Source organism: Microcaecilia unicolor, chromosome 11 (assembly GCF_901765095.1).
Source record: "Microcaecilia unicolor chromosome 11, aMicUni1.1, whole genome shotgun sequence".
Classification (NCBI taxonomy): Eukaryota; Metazoa; Chordata; class Amphibia; order Gymnophiona; family Siphonopidae; genus Microcaecilia; species Microcaecilia unicolor.
Window position 1 is genome coordinate 37,884,388 of NC_044041.1, and position 21,474 is coordinate 37,905,861.

The 21,474-nt window shown below is 43.1% G+C and overlaps 1 protein-coding gene across 1 annotated transcript in view; it reads left to right on the forward strand.

The window, feature by feature from the left end:
• The first annotated feature begins 1,071 nt into the window (after positions 1–1,071).
• The window catches only part of LRRC43 (leucine rich repeat containing 43), a 95,543-nt gene continuing 75,140 nt past the window's right edge, over positions 1,072–21,474 (forward strand). The window contains 6 exon segments of the mRNA XM_030218335.1: positions 1,072–1,158; positions 7,688–7,945; positions 10,250–10,360; positions 13,684–13,823; positions 17,171–17,409; positions 19,695–19,873. Coding sequence (XP_030074195.1) covers positions 1,072–1,158; positions 7,688–7,945; positions 10,250–10,360; positions 13,684–13,823; positions 17,171–17,409; positions 19,695–19,873 — 1,014 coding nt within the window.

Consider the following 21,474-nt stretch of genomic DNA (forward strand, 5'->3'; position numbering starts at 1 on the left):
CCTTGATGTTAAAATCCTGAACCAATGTTGCCAAGGGGCTGAGAGAAATGTTAAATGGTAGTGAGGAAAGGATAGAACCTTGGGGGACTCCACAAACTAAAAGTTTGGGGTGCGAAATTTGAGAGGAAGTATGAATACTAAAATATTGGTTAGCCAAATATGAAGAGAACCATTAAAGAATTGTGCCACCCAGAACATTTTCCATCTTTATTTATTTAATTTATATCCCACATTATCCCAGGTTCAGGTTCAATGTGGCTAACAGCTTATTGTAACAGTACAAAAAAGTGATGCGGGATAATATAGTGTGCTCTAACCATGTAGATGCTTCTACACAGTTAGCACATGCTAAGTTTTAGCGCGCAGTAAAAACGCTAGCGTGCCTTTGTAAACAGGGCCTTAATTTATAAAATTATCACTGCTTCTCAGGGTAGGTCAAGACATCAGTCCTGCTTTGACCCATTGCATGAATGGACTTGTTCCCATTACTGAAAGACAAACTGGACTGCAGCTTCAGAGACTGAAATGGGGCAAAACCAGAACTGGCTCAGCTGACATAGAGCCTCTGAGGAAGAAAGTCACAGAAGAATTGCCTGGTCAGGAACTGTTTCTTCACTTCTCTGGGCATCCAACAGGGATAGGACATGAAGAATTTAGAAGAAATTATTGAGCACTGGATTTTTTAAAATTAATTTGAAAGAAAGATGTTATTGATCCTCACAACTTCTCTTCTCTGTGAATGTACTTGTGTTAAATAAAACACATAACTCCAGTAAGTTTCTGCTGTGAGCCTTTCAATGTTTACATGACAGTTGTATTTTAACAATAAAGCTGTGTAAAAAAAAAAAAAAAAGCTTTATCCTTCATGCTATTATGAACTAGAAACTAGAATCTGTTTCCTAGCAACACACATTGACACAATACAACCTTTTGCCAATGAGAAATACACTCAGGCACTCTGCTGTGGTTGCAGAAAATCAATGCCCTCACACCTCTAAAGGCCTTATACAGCCATTGCATGAGAAGAGGGCACCACATTACTTCTCCCTGTATTAGGGGCGACGGGCCAGCATGATAGAAGTCACAGCATTTGCAGCCTTCACAGACCAACTGAAAGCCTTGTGTTTGAAAGAATTCCCTTGCGGCGTTGGAAGCTGGGTAATTGGATTGTTAATATTCCTTGTAACTCAACTGACAATATGAGAAAGTGTGGTGCCATGGGAATCAGTGAGTGTGAATGATTGGGACTGCTGATATCATTGAAGTCTATACAAGTCCATGATGGGAGGGGGGATGGGAAGCAGATGACACTGAAGTCCATGAAGACATTGAAACCACCAGATTCTTTGAGGTGTGCATTGTGTGATTAGGAAAGTGGCTGTCATCCACTGAGGGAGTTAATTGAAAGGAATGGAATCAAGCATTGACCCCCTGCTTACCTGTATTGTGCTTTGACCATGTAATTTAATATACAAACTTATACTTTGCTTCCTTCAATTTTAGATAACTGCACTGAACAGGTAACACACACATCATATTACATTCACCCCAAGTCATCCTACCCCCATTAACAATCCACACACAACCCCTCATCCCGTATTTAAAATGTTCTTGAAAAAGCCAAATTTTTAGCTGCTTTCCAAAGCTTATATACTACGCCTCCAACCCTTAATCCCCAGCCACCCAGCCCACTAGCATAATAAAGGTGGATAGTATATTTGGTAAGTTTTCTTGTTTCATAGTTAGAAAGGGTTACTACCAATAACACTTTAGATCAGTGGCATAGCCACAGGGGCGTAGCCAGACACCCACATTTGGGTGGGCCTGGGCCCAAGATGTGTGGGCAGAACTCCGCCCTGTCCCACAAGTGATTTGGTCTCTCACTCTCTTTGCCTGCATGCCATATATAGTCTCTCAAACATCCCCCCTACCCTGCATACCTTTTAAATAGCAGATTTTCACCAGCAGCAAGCAGCAACTAATACACACTGCTCATGTTGGCCCCACAGTCTTCCCTCTGATGCAACTTCTTGTTTCCACGTAGGCGGGAATACATCAGAAGGAAGGCTGTTATGCAGGAGGGACAGTTGTGGGAGTTTTCAGCTGGTGGGGCTTGGGGATCCCTGCCAGCCACATCATAGGTGTGCTGCTACTGGGTGGGGTGCCCAAAATGGGTGGACCTGGGCCCATCCAGGCCCACCCTTAGCTACACCACTGATAGCCAGACCTAGTATTTTGGATGGGCCCAGAGCTAACTTAGATGGGCCCTTCCATGGAACACATGACACGGCACTCCACAGCCCCCCGCCCCCCAAATGATATTTTTTTTAATTATAGATTTTTTTCACCTACATCAACATCTCTCCTCCTCCACGGCGTCCCGGCATCTGCCCACACATCACTGATCCCCGTCCCTCCCTGGTGCGCCTTACAGTGGACATGATAAGTAGAGGAGTGTGGTAGCCGTGTTAGTCCACTCTTAAGGTTATCAATAGAAATCAAACAAAATAAAACATGGAAAAGAAAATTAGATGATACCTTTTTTATTGGACATAACTTAATACATTTCTTGATTAGCTTTCGAAGGTTGCCCTTCTTCGTCAGATCGGAAATAAGCAAATGTGCTAGCTGACAGTGTATATAAGTGAAAACATTCAAGCATTACTATGACAGTCTGACAGGGTGGGAGGATGGGGGTGGGTCGGAGGTATGCATGGGGACATCAAAGCATATCATTGATATTCTAACAGGGTGGGTGTGGATAGGTGAGGGGAGGGTGATCAACAGAGACATACAGCTTTATGGTTTATAATGGGCTAGGAACCCCAGATCCTTGTTAAGTCCTTTCTGTTGGGTGTTAAAATATTCAATCATTCTGACTTCAAAGGTCTTACGTTCTTGATGAAAGCGAGGGCGGGACCCAGCTGATGGAAGCCTATGGAGCCGGCACAGGCAGCAATAATTAAATCAGTGCAAGTGCCAGGGATGCCTGTAAGGTACACCAGGGAGGGACGGGGTTGAGCGACGGGCGGGCAGATGCCGGGACGCTGCGGAGGATGAGAGATGTTGATGTGGGTTGCCACCGCTGGGTGGGCCTGAGCCAAGAATGGGTGGGCCTGTGCCTACCTGTAGCTACGCCACTGCTCTTGAGGAGGTAGCAGCTGACTTCTGTGAAAAAGCCCTTTTACTAAACTGTATAACACGGGGAGGGGGGGGGGGGAGAAGACTTACTTTGCAGTAAATTGCCTATCAGTGTGCACTAATTGCACATTAGTTTGTTATTTTTAATTTTCAGGAGGGGACGTGTCATGGGCATTTATCCAGCTAGTGTTAAACTCATATCATTACATTTGTACATTAGCGCATGCTAACTGGTTAACACAGAGTTAATAAGGTGCACTTATCATTACCTAAATAGGAGGCAGTAAGAGTGCCCGCATTATCTTTTTACCAATACTAGGCACTAATGAGAACATTAGCGCATGACTGGAAAAAAATATATATTCAAAAAGCTGGCAATTATGCCACACTTAATCTGTCCTTAGCACACAGGTAAGTCCCATGTCAAAATGTGCTCCTGCAGGGCCACAACCAGAACCAGTTTGGTGACACTTTTCAGACAAACTTAAGAGCTTTTTAGATGAAAATTGATCTTAATTTAGGAGTTTAAAAGTGATACTTATTAATTTAGGACTGCCATTCATTTACCTAGATATATGAGCCTAGAGCAGAAGATCAGTGCTAATCTCTTAAGTGTTTTTCCCTCCTCTAACTCCACCCCTGTTGCCACTCACTTTATGCTCCTAAATTTAAGAGTTTAGTGAAATTTTGACTATAAATGTAGGCACTCAGGCCTAGTAAATTTCAAAGAGGCCAATTTTTAATTAAGAGCATAACTCATTAACATGGGAGCCAACTTTTCAATAATGTCATAGAGGAGAAAAAATGTGCCTTAAAACTGCAGTACAGGTCAACATACTGCACATTATGGGTCCTCATTAATTTTCACTGTATAAGAATATAAGCGTAGCCATACTGGGTCAATGGTCCATCTAGCCCAGTGTTCTGCTTCCAATAGTGATCAATCCAGGCCACAAGTACCTGGCATAAACCCAAATCGTGGCAACATTCCATGCTACAAATCCCAGGGCAAGCAGCTGCATCCCCAGGTCTGTCTCATTAGCAGACTATAGACTTTTCCTCCAGTAACTTGTCCAAACCTTTTTAAAACCCAGATATGCTAACCACTGTTACCACATCCTCCGGCAAAGAGTTCTAGGGCTTAATTATTCGTTGAGTAAAAAATATTTCCTCCTGTTTTAAAAGTATTTCCATGTAACTTCCTTGAATGTCCCCTAGGCTTTGTACTTTTGGAATGAGTAAAAAAAAAATCTACTCATTCTACACCACTCAGGATTTTGTAGACCTCAATCATATCTCCCCTCATCCATCTCTTTTCCAAGCTGAAGAGCCCTAACCTCTTTAGCCTTTCCTCATATGAGAGGAGTTCCATCCCCTTTATCATTTTGGTCACTCTTCTTTGAATCTTTTCTAATTCTGCCATATCTTATTGGAGATACGGCAACCAGAACTGAACGCAATACTCAAGATGTGGTCGCACCATGGTGTGATACAGAGGCATTATAGTATTTTCGGTCTTTTTTTACTATCCCTTTCCTAATAATTCCTAGCATCCTGTTTGCTTTTTTGGCCGCTGCCGCACACTGAGCAGAAGATTTCAACGTATTATCTACACCACCACCCAGATCTTTTTCTTGAGTGCTGACCCCCAAGGTGGACCCTAGCATCAGGTAACTATGATTTGGATTATTCTTTCCAATGTGCATTTGGATATCCAGTCTTCCAATTTCCTAAGGTCTTCCTGCAATATTTCACAGTCCGCATGTGTTTTAATAACCTTGAACATTTTTGTGTCATCTGCAAATCTGATCACCTCATTCGTTGTTCCGATTTCCATATCATTTATAAATATGTTAAATAGTACCGGTCCCAGTACAGATCCCTGCAGCAATCCACTGTTCACCCTCCTCCATTGAGAGAAATGATCATTTAACCCTGCCCTCTGTTTCTGTCCAATAACCAATTCCTAATCCACACCAGAACCTTGCCTCCTATCCTATGACTCTTTCATTTTCTCAGGAGTCTCTCATGAGGAACTTTATTAAAAGCTTTCTGAAAATCACCAACACACAACACCAACCAGCTCACCTTTATCCACATGTTTATTCACACCTTCAAAGAAATGAAGCAAATTGGTGAGGCAAGACTTCCCTCGGCTGAACTCATGCTGACTCTGTCCCATTAAACTATGTTTGTCTATCAGGGGCATAATCGAAAGAAAAGGATGCCCATCTTCCGACACAAATCGGGAGATGGGCATCCTTCTCTCAGGGTTGCCCAAATCGGCATAATCGAAAGCCGATTTTGGGCGTCCTCAACTGCTTTCCGTCGCGGGGACGACCAAAGTTCACGGGAGCGTCTCGGCACTGTACCGAAGGCGGGACCGGGGCATGCTTAAGAGATGGCGTCCTCAGCCGATAATGGAAAAAAGAAGAGTGTCTCTGACAAGCATTTGGCCGACTTTACTTGGTCCAGTTTTTTTCACGACCAAGCCTCAAAAAGGTGCCCGAACTGACCAGATGACCACTTGAGGGAATCGGGGATGACCTCCCCTTACTCCCCCAGTGGTCACCAACCCCCTCCCACCCACAAAAAATGTAAAAATATTTCTTTCCAGCCTCTATGCCAGCCTCAAATGTCATACCCAGCTCCATCACAGCAGTATGCAGGTCTCTGGAGCAGTTTTTAGTGGGTGCAGTGCACTTCAGGCAGGCAGACCCAGACCCATCCCCCCCCCCCCCACCTGTTACACTTGTGGTGGTAAATGTGAGCCCTTCAAAACCCACCCGAAACCCACTATACCCACATGTAGGTGCCCCCCTTCACCCCTTAGGGCTATGGTAGTGTTGTACAGGTGTGGGGAGTGGGGTTTGCACCTAGGAGCAATTTGTGAAGTCTACTGCAGTGCCCCCTAGGGTGCCCGGTTGGTGTCCTGGCATGTGAGGGCGACCAGTGCACTATGAATGCTGGCTCCTCCCACGACCAAAGAGCTTGGATTTGGTCATTTTTGAGATGGGCGTCCTCGGTTTTCATTATCGGCGAAAACAGAGGCCGCCCATCTCTAAGGTCAACCATCTCAACATTTAGGTCGACCATCTCTTAGGTCAACCTAAATGTTGAGATTTGGGCATACCTGACCGTATTATCAAAACGAAAGATGGACGCCCATCTTTTTTCGATAATACGGGATGCCCCACCCCTTCGCGGGGACGTCCTCAGATATGGGCACCCTTACAGATGGGCGTCCCCATTCGAAAATGCCCCTCCACGTGTTCTATAATTGTATTCTTTATAATAGTTTCCACTATTTTGCCCAGCACCGACATCAGGCTTACCGGGCTATAATTTCCTGGATCACCCCTAGAACCCTTTTTAAAAACTGGCATCACATTGGCCACCCTCCAATATGCAGGTACTATGGACAATTTTAACAACAGGTTACATATTACTAACAGCATATCAGCAATTTCATGCTTGAGTTCTTTGAGTACCCTTGGATGTATGCCATCCGGTTCAGGTGATTTACTACTCTTTGTCAATTTAGCTCAGTACTTCTTCCAGGTTCACCGAGATTTCTTTCTCCGCATCATCACCCTTGAAAAACACTTCCGGTATAGGCAGATCTTTTACATCTTCTTTCGTAAAGACTGAAGCAAAGAATTCATTCAGTTTCTCCGCTATGGGTGCCCATTTTGCTCCTTTGTGATCTAAAGGTCCCACAGATTTTCTCGCAGGCTTTCTGCTTCTGATGTACCTGAAAAAGTTGTTACTGTGTTTTAGCCTCTGCGGCAAGTTTCTCTTCATATTTTTTTTTAGCTTTCTTTATTAATGCTTTGCATCTGACTTGCCAGTGCTTATGTTGCTTCTTATTTTCTTGATTTGTGTCCTTTTTCCATTCTTTGAAAGACAATCTTTTGGCTGTAATAGCCTCTTTTTTACTTCACCTTTTAACCATGCTGCTGTCATTCTCAGCTCCTGCCTCTCAGCCAGTAATGTACATCAGTTCTGATAAAGGCACCAGTCAACCTTCATATGAAAAGATATTTGTTGTCCAAAAAATGAAAATATGAGAATACTTGGGACCTTATTCTTTTTTGGGCTTCTTAAAAAACAAAGGACATGTCCAACTTGAGTACAACATGACCTGTTGGGGCTGATCCTCATCAGAAGTCCACTGGAAAAAAAAAACAGGACATGAAGTTGAAGGAAGGAGAGGAACCTATAATAAGCATAATTAATGATGAGATGAGACACTCATGAACTCACCTAATTTTAGAAAAAACAAGTTAATACATTTCTATACTGAACCCAATAGCATAGTCGCTGTTAGTCCACTTGGTTTTGCATTGATCTGTTGAGAGGAGCATAATTTTGAATAGTTGCTCACAAATGTATTAAATTAGTCAATAAAAAGGTATCACCTGCAACTTGACTTTTATGTTGAATTCAAAAGAACTCTTCAAAATAAGTTACTCTAAGCAATCACCTTGGAGCAAGTCTCTTGTTATTTCATATCGTGAGCGTGCTGCAATTGACTTGTCCACAGAACAAATCACGTTTTGAATGGCGAAAGGGTCACCTTCTCAGCATCAAAGGCTCAGAGGAAAAGGACAAGGATGCAGGAGAGGAAAGCTCAGTATCTTTAAGAGAACTTCTAAGGAGCAGCTTCTCCCCCTGGGTTCTAGAGGACAACTGGAGTGCTGAGGCCCAGCAGCTGAGGGAACTGGCCGTGACATCCCCCCAGCTCACCCGGAGAAGTTTCATCTTTCTATACTTCAGATCCCTGCGGTTGGTGGATAAAGGGGTGAGTGGGCACTTAGTTATTACACTAAATTGAAAATAAGTCCTGGGTTTTTCAGTTGGTGGAGGGTGCGTGTGACTTCATCCTGAGAATAGTGGAAGGGAAAGAAGGCACAGCTTTGTTTCACACCCTCCACAAAGTGGTTTCCATTTCCAGTCTTCCTGTTTCAAGATTACAGGAAGCCCAGTCTACCTTTACAGTTTGTTGACATGGTTAAATGAAGGGGGCGATGCCCACATTTGGTGGATCCCAGCAACATGGCGACTGGACAAAAGGGCACCCAGAACAAGTGCTGTTTTTGCACCCCATTCCCTTTGGGCCTGTGTGCTCACACAGGACATTTCCCCACACCACCCTCATGGTTTGGCACTCAGAGGGCTTGTTCTGTTTGCCTAACCTTTGGATCCAGGTATTCTCACAGCTTTGCATGGGTCTGGGTGCTACTTTTTACAGTGCTTCACTTCTGTGACACCACACGAGTGATTGCATGAGTGAAGTGTAAGGACTTCACTGCTGCTGAGCGCTATACTATTTGTTTTTACACAAATTGTTGGCACTTGGAAGACTCATCTGAGGTCAATATTCAGCTACTGTGGAATCAGTTTTTTTTTTTAAGCCAGACAGAGTTAACCCCCCCCCCCCCCCCCCACAACACACACACACACATATATTGAATACCGCTATCCAGGTAATCAGTGGTTTATATACATGTGAACTGTTTCAGGCAGCAGCTATACATATAGGGATCAATATTCAGCCAGCGGCGGTGAGCGTTTTGCTGACCTCTGATGGCATTAATCCTAGATATTCAATGCCAGGCCATGTCTGGGCTTCAACATTGAATATCCGGTTTTTGCAATGCAGGCTAACAATCAACCAGTTAAGTTGATATTTAGAACTTGACCAGCCATGGGTTGCTGCATAAAGATAGAACTGTGTTTTATGTGGTTCCATTTATGCGGTTACTCTGGCCGTTTAAGTGCTGAATATTGGCACTCTACCAGCAAAGTGCTGACTTTGCTCCCTGGAACCCCCCCCCCCCCCAAATAGCCGGTTTTCACTTAGGTGCTAACCACTAATCTTCAGCGGAGAAAACCGGTGAGGTGTTGCTTAAAAAAAAAAGTGCCGCTAAAAATTAGTGAATAGTCCTGAAGAAGCGATTTAACTGGTCAGTAAATCATTTTGAATATTGACTAGATAGAGAGCAATTCTGTAAGCAGGTACCTCCATTTAGGCAGCCTGAGGGCATGTGAAAGGGCCTGGGTTCCGTTATAGAACACTAGAGTAACCCAGTTTTGATGTGCCTTCCATCTAGGCACCTACACTTGCCACCCATAGAGCTGGTGTAAGCATCTAAATGCAGCAGTGACACGTAATTACAGGATTCTGTAAATCATGCATGTACTTGGGAGCCCCACCCATGTCCCGCCCAAGCTCCACAGCTCACTTTTTTTTTCTGGTGACTTTAGTCACCTTTTCCCAGAGATGGTCACATCCTATATAATAATTCTCACCATCAACGTTCTAAAGTAGCTGCCTATGTCCGTGGCTCCTGAGCTAGGCTGACGTCACTCACAGCTGATTCCTAGGCAGGGGGAGGAGTAGGGAAACACCCGTACTCGCTAAGATCCATTCCATTCCATCCCCACAATGAATCTCCTCCATCCCCACCCTTACCCGCAGGAGTCAATGCTATTGTTTATTTGCTCACAGCCGTCTGTTCCCTCACAACCCCAACAGTTTCCTGTGTTTTTTTGGATGGTATTCACTGTTCAACCAATGAGTGTTCCAAGCCTCAATCTGGTGTTCTGGCTGTTTCTCTGGGCATTCCAAGCCTCATTCTGGCACTCCAACTGCTTCTTTCTATATGTTCCAAGTCTTATTCTGGTGCTCCAATTGCCTCTTTCACTGCATTCCAAGCCTCATTCTGGAGTCACCATAGAATTTGACTACACTCCCACAGGAATCCCACGGCAACTTCTTCCATCCCCGTGGGAATCCCGTGGAACGTCTTCCATACCCGTGGAAAAACCCACGGGTTACATGGAATTCCCACAATCCCCGTTCCTGTGCAGCTCTCTAATCTGCACCTATGCATTTTATAAAGTCAAGAAGGCATGTATAAAATAGATATGGAAAAATGAATGATACCTAAGCATGACTTTGTAAAATGACCCTCTTAAGTAGTGACTTCTAAACATACAAATCCCTTTGAACACTGGGCCAATATGTCTTTTTCTACCCTTTCTAATGAAAGAAGAAGCACACTTGCAAGGCTGATGATTCATTTCCAATCTCTCTTTTCAGGTGAATGAAGTTGACAATAACTTACTACGGTTTAAAAACCTGGAACAGCTCATATTAAGTGCAAATAAAATCAGCAACGTCAATTCTGCCAACCTTCCACGGACCCTAAAGGTGAATTCACTTATGTGCAATTTAAATTTTCAAAACCAGTCAGTGTTATTTAAACCAGCTTTCTTGTAGCTCAGTTAACGATCCAACCAGCAATAGACAGAGGAACCCCCTCCATAGGAGCACTAATGGGCTAATTCCATAAGGAGCCACATAGATTCAGGCAGCAATTACCTATGCAAATATCAGTTTCTAGTCATGTGCACACATTTGGCTATAAATCCGGTTATGCACATATGTTTATTTAGATGCGTAATATACCACCTTAGCTAAAAGAAGGTCAAAGTGGTTTACAATAAAAATAAATAGAAAAGAACTCCATTTGAGATAGGAAAGAGACAAACATACAATCTACAATAACACACAAGCCAACATGGGAAAAAAAGGGGGTTAGAAGGGAGCAGAAGAGTAGGCCATGTCTCAGACTTGCAGTTCTATATCTAGCTGAAACCTAATCTGAAAGCTATTGACAAGAAATAGGCCTTAAGTTTTGCCTTAAATTTTGGTAAGGAAGGTTCAGCTCTCAAATCAGCAGGCCAGTCTTCAATAGTGCATGCTCTGCATGTCCCCCATCTAGGCGTGAGCAGTTATACCAGTTCTATAGCTGGCATTTGGTGAATAGAAAATTTGACTTTTTTCTCCTAAGGTTTGACAGAATTTGGATTTGATTGTACTATGACATATGTTTCTTCAATGTATTGATATGGTTTGTCTGGTTTATTTTAATCATGTTTTATTATGAATCTTTTTGCAAACCACCTGGATTGAGCGGTCTAGAAATATTGTAAATAAATAAAATGCCTAAACATATATACCTGGTTACATTAGTATTCTAGAAAGGAAAGTAGTGCCTATGTTCCTTTCTAGAAGATGTTTCAGCAGGGATGCAAAGGCACCTGCAGTTAATGCAGAATACAGCGGCAAGATTGATCTTTGGCCTGAATAAATTTGAGAGTGTTTCCCCTATTTTGAGAGATCTTAATTGGTTGACCATTCAGAAACGAATTCAGTTTCAAATTATTAGTATGATTTATAAGTCCATGAATGGATTAAATTCCGAGGGAATAGGAGATCTGCTGGTGATATCATCTCAGGGCCGTAAACTTTGTTTTTTTAGGACTTTATGTTTAGGTTTTCCTTCAATTAGAAATGTGCGTTACAAGTCTATTCGTGAAAGTTTATTTTTGGTGCAATTCTCTGGAATTCATTACCTTTAGGTATTAAATTAGAATTCTTATATTTTCATTTTTGGAAATTTTTAAACACTTATGAGTACTGAGAGATTTTTAGGATGCTGGATTTAATGATTTTTAAGTGATGTAAGATTTGTACTTGTTACACTATCTGTATGGTCTCTATTTATATCAATTCATCTTTGTATGAAGAATGTTTCTTGAATGTAAACCGCCGTGAAGACCTTTGTGGATAATTGTGCGGTGTACATGACATAGATAGTTTAGTATAATATAGTATAGAAGAGGTTCCAAGTAAGAGTTTCAAGTTTCAGGTTTATATTTCATTTGATATACTGCTTTCTGGACGCGTCATCAAAGCAGGTTGCGTTGATAAAAATATAATAAAGTTATAAGGTAGATATATAAAAGGAAAAGTTACATTCCTTAGTGAAGAGAAGAAAAAAAAAGGATAAGAGAAATAGTGAAGCATTCTGCTATGCCTCTGACACACTCAGCACAATAGATATCATTCAGTTTCAAAGACTTTACAGATGAGGTAAATTTTGAGGGATGTTTTAAATGGATGCTTTCTAGGCACTGACATATAGGTGCGTCTTTGTAGAATTGCTCTCTAATGGGCAGATAATCAGAAGCCCCGCGCTATTCCAAAAAGAAGCCCTGGTGACGCAAGTGAGCTGCCGCTCCAACCCCCATGCTCCCTGGTGGTCTAGCAGAGCCCTCCTCCTCATAACTCGTCGATGGAGGAGGGCGTGGCACATGCCCTCCTTGTCCTGCTCCGCCTTCAGAATGGCGGTGCTCTGCCCAGTGCATCCTGAGATGCGCTGGGTAAGGCTTTGCCATTTTGAAGGCAGCACTGGATGAGAAGGGAGTGTGCCACTCCCTCCTCTGTCAAAGAGGTGCAAGGGAGGGAGGGGGAGGGATCTGCTAGACCACAATGGAGTATGGGGGTTGGAGCAGCAGCCCACTTGGGTCACCAGGGCTTCTTTTTTGGATGTTGGTGAGGTTGGAGATTCACCAGATCTCCAGCCCATCATGCCCTCGTGTCGGGGTGGGGTGTCATGGGGTCAGAGGTCTGCTGAACCTCTAGCCTCCTGTGTCATTGTCTGGGGGGGGTCTGGGGGGTCCAATGGACCCCAGGACACAGTGACAGCCCAGGCTGACTAACTCTGCTGATGGGAGGGGGTGTGGAGGCAGGAACACAGCCTTAGCCCTAACGCTGTGCTCTGATCATAGGGCCGGAATACCGCAGAACTCATTTAAATATAATTTAAATGAGCTCTGTGGTGTTCCTGCGCTCTCGATCTGTACGCCTTTTCATCATGGACGCTTTGTAAATGTGTGCGCTAGTCCAGCTCTAGTGCCCGCGTTTACTTTTGATCATCTGGATATAAGAGCACAAAAGCAAGGGTAAGGGGTTCCAGGTCCTAATTTAGTTGGAAGTGGGAGCGCCCAGGTATTGTCCAATTATAGCAGTGGTGGAGCTTGGCCGGAACCAGTAATTAACCCATTAGCAGCGATATTCAGTCTGCTAACTGGTTAAGAGAGCAGATAAAGTTAGGACAGCCTTTTCACTATCCTGACTTTATCCACCAAGGTAACTGCGCCCTCGTCTGAATATTGGCCGGTATACAGTTAGGTTCTAGGTGACTGATGTACCCAGATCTTCAATGCCGGTGCCAGACATACATGGGGGAGCGGCAAGGGGTGGCTTATCCTCTTATCCAGAGCAAGGGCAGTGTGAGGGAAATGCGCTGTGCGTGTCCTCTGGATTACCACAGGATTTTTATGTGCCAGAGTTCTCATTCCTACAAGTTTCATGACCCCATTTAAAAGGTAAAAAAATAAAAGTAAAATTAAAAAAAAAAAATGATATTGAAATCCATAGAATGTACTATGTACAACTGCATGTTAAGGAAAAAAAACCTAAGTGCTTTCTTGTAAGCCACTAACATGCCACATATATATTTGATCTAGTAAGTATAAATCTATAAATCTGAGCATTCAACATGAAATTAGGTCTTTTATGGGCAAGTTTCTGCATAATAATATTTAGACAGAGCCTAAGTATGGAGTTAGCATGCAGAAAGTCTGACAGTGCAGTCTGCCGTTATTACTCTATTCTTATTCTAGGTGCTGGAGCTGTGTGGGAATGAAATCACCACTCTGAAGGAGCTGTGTGCCAATCCTCTGCCAAACTTACAGCACTTAGGCCTGGCTTATAACAGGCTGCATTATGCCTCAGAAACTCAGTACTTTGCCCCACACTTCTGGTAAATATTGTTCCAACGCTGATAACACTAATCACATAGCTTCAGCTTCAACACTATAACTAGGCGCAGAGTGTAGATTTTGGACTGCATAGAGTGGTTCAGCAGTACAGCTGTGATGAAGGTCTTGCAGTGGTGGTACAACAGTTAAGTTAGGGGATTGGGGGATATTTGGGTAGTGGTACAACAGCTGGGGGATCTTGGTGGGGGGAGTGATACAAGAGTAGAATTGTGCATGGAGACCTTTGGGGAGTGATACAGTTGTTAGGCTGGGGGCGCTTGGGGGATGATACAAGAATAGAGCTGAGCATGGAGATCTTTGGGGAGTGGTACAACAGTTAGGGGATCTCTGAGGGCAATACAAGAGTAGAACTGTGCATGGAGACTTTTGGGGAGTGATACAGTTGTTAGGCTGGGGGAGCTTGGGGGATGATATAAGAGTAGAGCTGAGCATGGGGATCTTTGGGGAGTGGTACAACAGTTAAGCTAGGGGATCCTGGCAGAATGATTGAAGAGTAGAACTGTACATGGAGATCATTGGGGAGTGGCTGAAGGATTTGGGGGGGGTGATATAAGAGTAGAACAGGAGATCTTTAAGGAGTGATACAACAGTTAGGCTGGGGGAACTTGGGGGTGATACTGAAGTAGAGCTGTGCATGGAGATCATTGGTGAATGGTACAAAAGTTAAGCTGGGGGATCTTTGAAGGGGTGATACAAGAGTAGAGCTGTGGGATAGAGATCTTGGAGGAGTGGTACATTAGCTAAGCTGGGATCTTTGGGGGGTGGTACAGTACAAGAGTAGAGCTCTGGATGGGGATCTTTGGGGAATGGTACATCAATTAATCTGGGGGATCTTTGGGGAGTGGTACAAGAGTGATGCTGTGGGTGGGGATCTTTGGGGAGTAGTATGACATTTAAGCTGAGGGATCTTTGGGGTGGAGGTATACAAGATTAAAGCTGTGAATGGGGATATTTTGAGGAGTGATATAAAAGTAAAGCTCTTGACGTGGGACTTGGTGGAGTGTCAGAAGTTTCAGGACCATTGCAAGGGTATTTGGAGTCCTAGGCAAATCCTTAGCCTTACATCTCCTCCCACCCAATTAACTTTCAGGACTCTAGGTCACACCCATGATGTTTTGATATTAAAATCACTAATATAAAAAATACTTTGCCAAATATTGATTGTACACTGCCACCACAGACTGATGATAAAAATAATTAAACAACAACAAGCCTCAAATCTCCCAGGCCGTCCTACTTTCGACTGATGCCTGCAATAGAGTCCACTCCTATCATAGGATCCCTGAGCATTAACCAGGAGGAAACCCAGCCAGTGACAAAAAAACCTCACAAAAATTTTTCAAGGATAAACTTGCTGACTCAAAAAAACTTCCTGATGCTCAAACAATATCAAACTTTCATATATTAGCAATGCACAATCAAAAATCAAGGGTTTAATTGGTGCAAATTGGCAGTAACTATCAGTTTTGTACTTAACAGCCCTGAAGAATCTCTGAAACAATTTCACTCTTCCTTCAATACATACCATCCTACAATCAGATTTAAAATTGACTACTCCCCAGAAAAAGTCAATTTTTTGGACACCATGGTCTCAATCAGTGATGGCTATATACAAACATCTGTATACAAGAAGCCCACAGACAGATGCAGCTACCTCCACAACTCCAGCTTCCATCCTGCACATACAAAAAGATCCATCATTTACAGCCAATCCACAAGATACCACGGTATCTGCTCTGACCCAGGGGACGGGGACAGAGACAGACACCTTAAAAGCCTGACTGCATCCTTCAAACAGAAAGGCTACAACCCCAAAATAATCTCCAAAAATATTGCCTCCTCCCTCAAAACACCCAGGGAAAATCTGCTACAGTACAAAGAGAAAAAAAACACAGACAGGATCCCCCTGGTAGTGACATACAATCCAGAGCTGGAAAAACTGAGGAAAATCATAAGAGATCTACAACCTTTGCTCCAGGAGGATGAATTACTGAAGGAAATATTCCCACCCCCACCAGTACTGGCCTTCCGACAGCCACCCAACTTAAAACACAAGCTTATCAGAAGTAAACTGCCAACACAGACTGAAAGTGAACAGAAAGGCGCACGTCCTTGTAATATATCTAGCTGCAAACTATGCCAAAACATTTCACAGGACCCCACAGTCATGCACAAAGGAAAGATATTCAACATAAAGGAATCTTTCACATGCTCATCTTCCAATGTGGTATATATCATTCAGTGTAAAAAAATGCAACAAAGGTTGTTATATTGGAGAAACAGGCCAGATGCTTAAGACAAGATTCAATTTACATAGACATCACATGAACAGTACAGCCAGTAGGGCCCCCACCCCGGTGGGACAGCACTTCACAGAACCAGGACACTGTACCAGTGATTTCACAGTGAGAATACTGAAAGGTAACTTTAAAGCAATTCAGGAACGTAAAACCTTTGAAATCAGAATGATTGAATATTTTGACACCCAACGGACAGGACTTAACAAGGATCTGGGTTTTCTAGCCCATTATAAACCATAAATTGTATTTCACTACTTATCACCCTCTCCTCCCCTTCCCTCCCCACAAACATCCTGCTAGACTATGGAATGCTTTGAAGTCCCCATACACATCTCCTACCCACCCTGCTAGACCATTTATGAGGGACTGATATATACACTGTCAGCTAACACATTTGCTTATTTCCGATCTGACGAAGAAGGGCAACCTTCGAAAGCTAATCAAGAAATGTATTAAGTTATGTCCAATGAAAAAGGTATCATCTTATTTTCTTTTCCATGTTTTAATTTTGTTTGATTTCTATTGATTACCTAGTAGCACTATAGAAATAATAAGTAGTAGCAGTAGTAGTAAGTGAGCAATTTAAAAATTGCCCAGTTACCCAATAAAAATTAATCGCTGATGGTTCTCTGAGCTAGTGTAGTGTCAGGACCTCATGTTTTGCCTTTGACTGCAGTGGCTTCTGTTACCCCACAGAAGCTGCTGCTACTGCTCAAGGCAACAGCCTAAGCTGCATAATGGTTACGCTAGCCCCGATAAGCTTCAGAAAATTCCACCCGAAAGATAAGTTATTCATTAAACTTAATAATTGAGAATCTTATCGTCTTTTTTTTTTTTTGTAAAAACTGCTTATCATTGACATTGTTTTAGCTACAAACTTTCCATTTTGGTTCAATGAAATGACATACTTTTTCATAACCATTATACAATAAATTCTGCAAATATCTAGTTTGTCAAACATTTTTTCTACATAAATTGCCTTTAAAATTTAACATCTATTTACCTATTTTACAACCTTCTTTTCACAGGCCGAGTCTTATCTCTCTCGATATGAGCTTTAATAATTTAGTGGATCTGGTTGGATTAGTTTCCAAGCTTTTTGAACTCCCGCAACTCAGGGCACTGGTACTGCTGGGAAATCCTCTGGCTTTATTCGCCGGTTATCGTGGCTTTATCATAGATTCTCTGCCTCAACTCTGTTCACTGGATGATATCATAATATTACCTGACGAGAAGTATCAATACAAGGGGATTGCAAAAATGAAAGGTGAATATGATACATTTGTTTCACCTAATAGGCACCCATTAGAATATACAAATAACATTAAAACCCTTTAGTGGGAGGCGGGGCTGGTGGTTGGGAGGCGGGGATAGTGCTGGGCAGACTTATACGGTCTGTGCCAGAGCCGGTGGTGGGAGGCGGGGATAGTGCTGGGCAGACTTGTACGGTCTGGGCCCTGAAAAAGACAGGTACAAATCAAGGTAAGGTATACACAAAAAAGTGGCACATTTCTTGGGCAGACTCGATGGACCGTGCAGGTCTTTTTCTGCTGCCATCTACTATGTTACTATGTTTTACATCACTCTTTTTCCTGGTTCTTGATATCTACATGAGCTGTGTGATTTACCTGCCCTGTCATTTGTACCTCCTTTGCTTTAGCCTGTCTCCCTGTTACAACTTTGACTTTTGGAATCAATACACTGTAACAATTCATCCTGTCTCATCACCCAACCTGGAAACATGCTTCACTCTACCCTGCTGCCCAGCATCCTCTGGGTCATCACACCAAGTCCTGCTCCCTAGCCCTGGCACTTATACTGACTTTTTCTTTGCTTGGGAAGAGGCCCAGCAGTTTCCTTCTCAATCTGCAGGGCTTCCAGTTCAGTCACAATCAGGGCTGAGATCCTGCACCATAATCCTTCATTTGCACTTATCTGGGGATTGTTCCCCCCCTTCTTTCTGCAGTCCTCAGTAAGGGGCCATGTGCCAGGACTCCTCCCAGAATTCTCCAATCATGAGCCCTAAATCTACCAGCAAAGTATTGCCATTGCATGACGTCTGTGATGCCTTGCCCCCAAAAGGCTGTAAAGGCTGCTTCCCCAGTATCCAATTCCTGCTGACTCCCCAGTATCCAATCCCCACTACTTCCTGCCCCCGGAAGGCTATAAACGCTGCCTCCCCAGTATTCATGCTGCTTCCCCAGTATGCAATCCCCGTGCTGCCTCCCCAGTATCCAGGCCGCACTACTTCCTGCCCCCGAAGTCTATAAATGCTGCTTCCCCAGTTCCTCCACGGACTCCCCAGTATCAAGTATCCATGCTGCTTTCCCAGTATCCAATTCCCACACTATTTCTCCAATATCCTATTCCTGTGTGTGTTAGAGGCGTGTTAAGGGCAGGATCTGGGCGTTCCTAACACTTGGGACGTTTTTCTGCCATAATGGAACAAAACAAAAACATCCAGGGCTATAAGTTGGAAGCTTTGGTCTAGACCTGTTTTATTAACAAATAAGTCACAAAAAAAGTGCCCTAAATGACCAGATGACCACTGCAGGAATAAAGGAATGACACCCCCTTACTCCTTCAGTGGTCACTGACCCCCTCCTACCCTGCAAAGATGTAAATGAAACAGTACATACCAACCTCTATGACAGCTTCAGATATTATAACCAGTCCTATTAGAGCAGCAAGCAGGTTCCTGGAATAGCCTAGTGGTCAGTGCAGTGCACTGTAGAGAAAGTGACCCAGGCCTATAATCCACTCTATTATACTTGTGATGGAAAATGTCAATCCCCTCCCCCCCCCAAAAAAAAACCCACTGTACCCATATATAGGTGACATCTGCAGCCATAAGGGCTATTGTTGTGGTGTATAGTTGGGTACAGTAGTTTTTTTTTGTGGGTTTTGAAGGGCTCACTATATAAAGGGGTTAATGGTGAGATGTGTACCTAGGACGTTTTATGTGAAGTTCACTGCAGTACCCCCTAGGGTGCCCCACAGCTCTGCTGGGATGCCTGTGTGGCCAGTTGACTAGGAAAGCTGGCTCCTCCTACGTCCGATTGGCTTAATTTTGTGCATTTTTCACTTGGATTTTTTTTTTTTAATGGTCCAAAAAGATAGATGTACTAAGCACAACATCATCTAGGAAATGGTCATTTTCAAAGAAAAAAGTAGACGTTTCTGGTTTGAAAATGGTCAATTTTCACTACTTGCCTTTTGGACGTTTTCAGCAAAAAGTCCAGAATCGGATTTAGACGACATATTGAAAATGCCCGTCTATCTAACATAAGAAAAAGAATGTCTCTTTTCCTGCCCACAGTAAAAATCCCAGCCTGCTCTCTGGGATAAGCCTGTGAAGTTCAGATACCAGGAGGCTACGGTTTGGCATCCCTGCGCCTTGTGGGAGGTGGTGCTCAGTGACCCCCAAAATTCTGGGTGACTCAGAACGTACACCCAACTACACAAGCGTAGCCTTTGTAAATGATTTCTGTCAGTGGCCAATTTCTTTGCACTGCTCAGTAATTTGTTGTGGGATGTTTTTGAGTGTTTCAGACATCGCTGTGAATAAAGCCAGTGTCATTGTGAACATCAGGAAAATCTGTGGGCTCCAAAATGCCAGCCACTTCCAGGAGACTGAAAATGCCACAGAGTTCCCCATCATCACTCTTGAGTATTATCTCGCCTACGAATTTATCACCAATGAACCAAATGAGGAGGTGGACACTGTGCAGGTACCTTTTTTGGTATATTTTTAGATGCCTGGTCAGTGGCAGTTCCTTTGAAATTGCAACTGGTTGATGATGCCACCTTAATGATCTCTTGATTAAATTACCTTTAAATCTCTCACTGTAGCTATGTACTGTTCTGTTATCATCCTAAAATCCAACAAAATCCCAAGACTCCGATTCCATACAGCTTAATCTCGTCACCATACATTTCTTTTGGTCCCTGATCTTTTTTTAGCTTTCTCTCCAGAACCTCTATCATCTCCTTGCATCTATCCTGACCATGCTTAACTACCTTAAGACCAGAATTACCCTTTTAAGATTGATATCACAGTGCTTTTTGGCTTCACCAGGTTTAACATTCACTGGCTGATCATAAACCTATTGATTTAAAAGGTATTGCATGTATTTTTAAACACATCTGCTTTAGAATCTCTGAAGTTTTGGGTTGGATCTAATAAAGACTGTTCATGTTTTCACAGATTATCTGTAAAAATATGCAGCTTTGTGAATATCACACCAGAGATTTTAATATAAGAGTTTTTGTAAATAAATAAAATCATAAATGTTGCCACAGTTACTGAATGAAAAGGAGTAGAAACTTTCAAAAACCAGACAGAACAGCAGAAAGATATTTGTTCCTTTCAAAAATTGTACTATTTTAAGGTAGGGTGACAATCTTTTTTTTTTTTTTTTTTTAAGACTTTGATACTTCTTGTAATTTTTTTTGTCTTTGGGGTGGGGCATTTTGATCCAACAGTTCTCTCCTGCTCCCTTTCTTGTAGTTCATTTGGAGCCTGGCTGGGATTTGGTCCCACAAACCTTCATTTCCACTGCCTCAGGATTTTTTTCCCTACATTATAACCAAACACCACTCCCATTCACCAAAAATGAAACAAAAAAAAAATCACACTCGGTTGGGTCATTGCATTGCCATCTTGACTATGTTTGTAACCTTAGAACCTTGGGCCCTGTCTTCAACCGTCTCTACTTTGGGATGACCACAGACCTCCTGCCTCTTTTGCCTTCATCACATCCTCAGCTTTGGATGATCTGGGAAACCAACCATGGACTTTCTGCTGAGTAATGTGCAGCACTTACCAACTAAGCCACCAAGCCAGCCCTTCCTGCAATTTTGTTTGTATTTCATAAATGTGAAATGATTAGATGTCTGCTGTTTTCACATGCTTCTGTTCTGATCCTCTTTTAAGGCCCTTGATTGTAAATGACACTTAGGGGCCTATGACGAGTAATTGACATAAGGGCAAGGAACACTCCCTCACTGGTGCAATTCAGCCCCATGTCGGCAGGTGGCGCTAGTCTGCCGAGGTTGAGGCTAAAACAGTTCAGCCATCTTGCAGCAGGTAGAGAGTAGTTACTTACCTGTAACAGGTGTTCTCCGAAGACAGCAGGCTGCATATTCTCACAAGTGGGTGACGCCACGTCGGCCCCGGAGGATTTTAAAGCAAAATCTAAAAATCTCTTCTACGGCGTTCCGTCGCACGAGCGATCGCACTGCGCATGTGCGCACACCTCTTCCCGCTCGCCGTGCGGACACGCCCCTCAGTTAAATCCAAAAGATGGAGGAGACAACTCCAAAAGGGGAA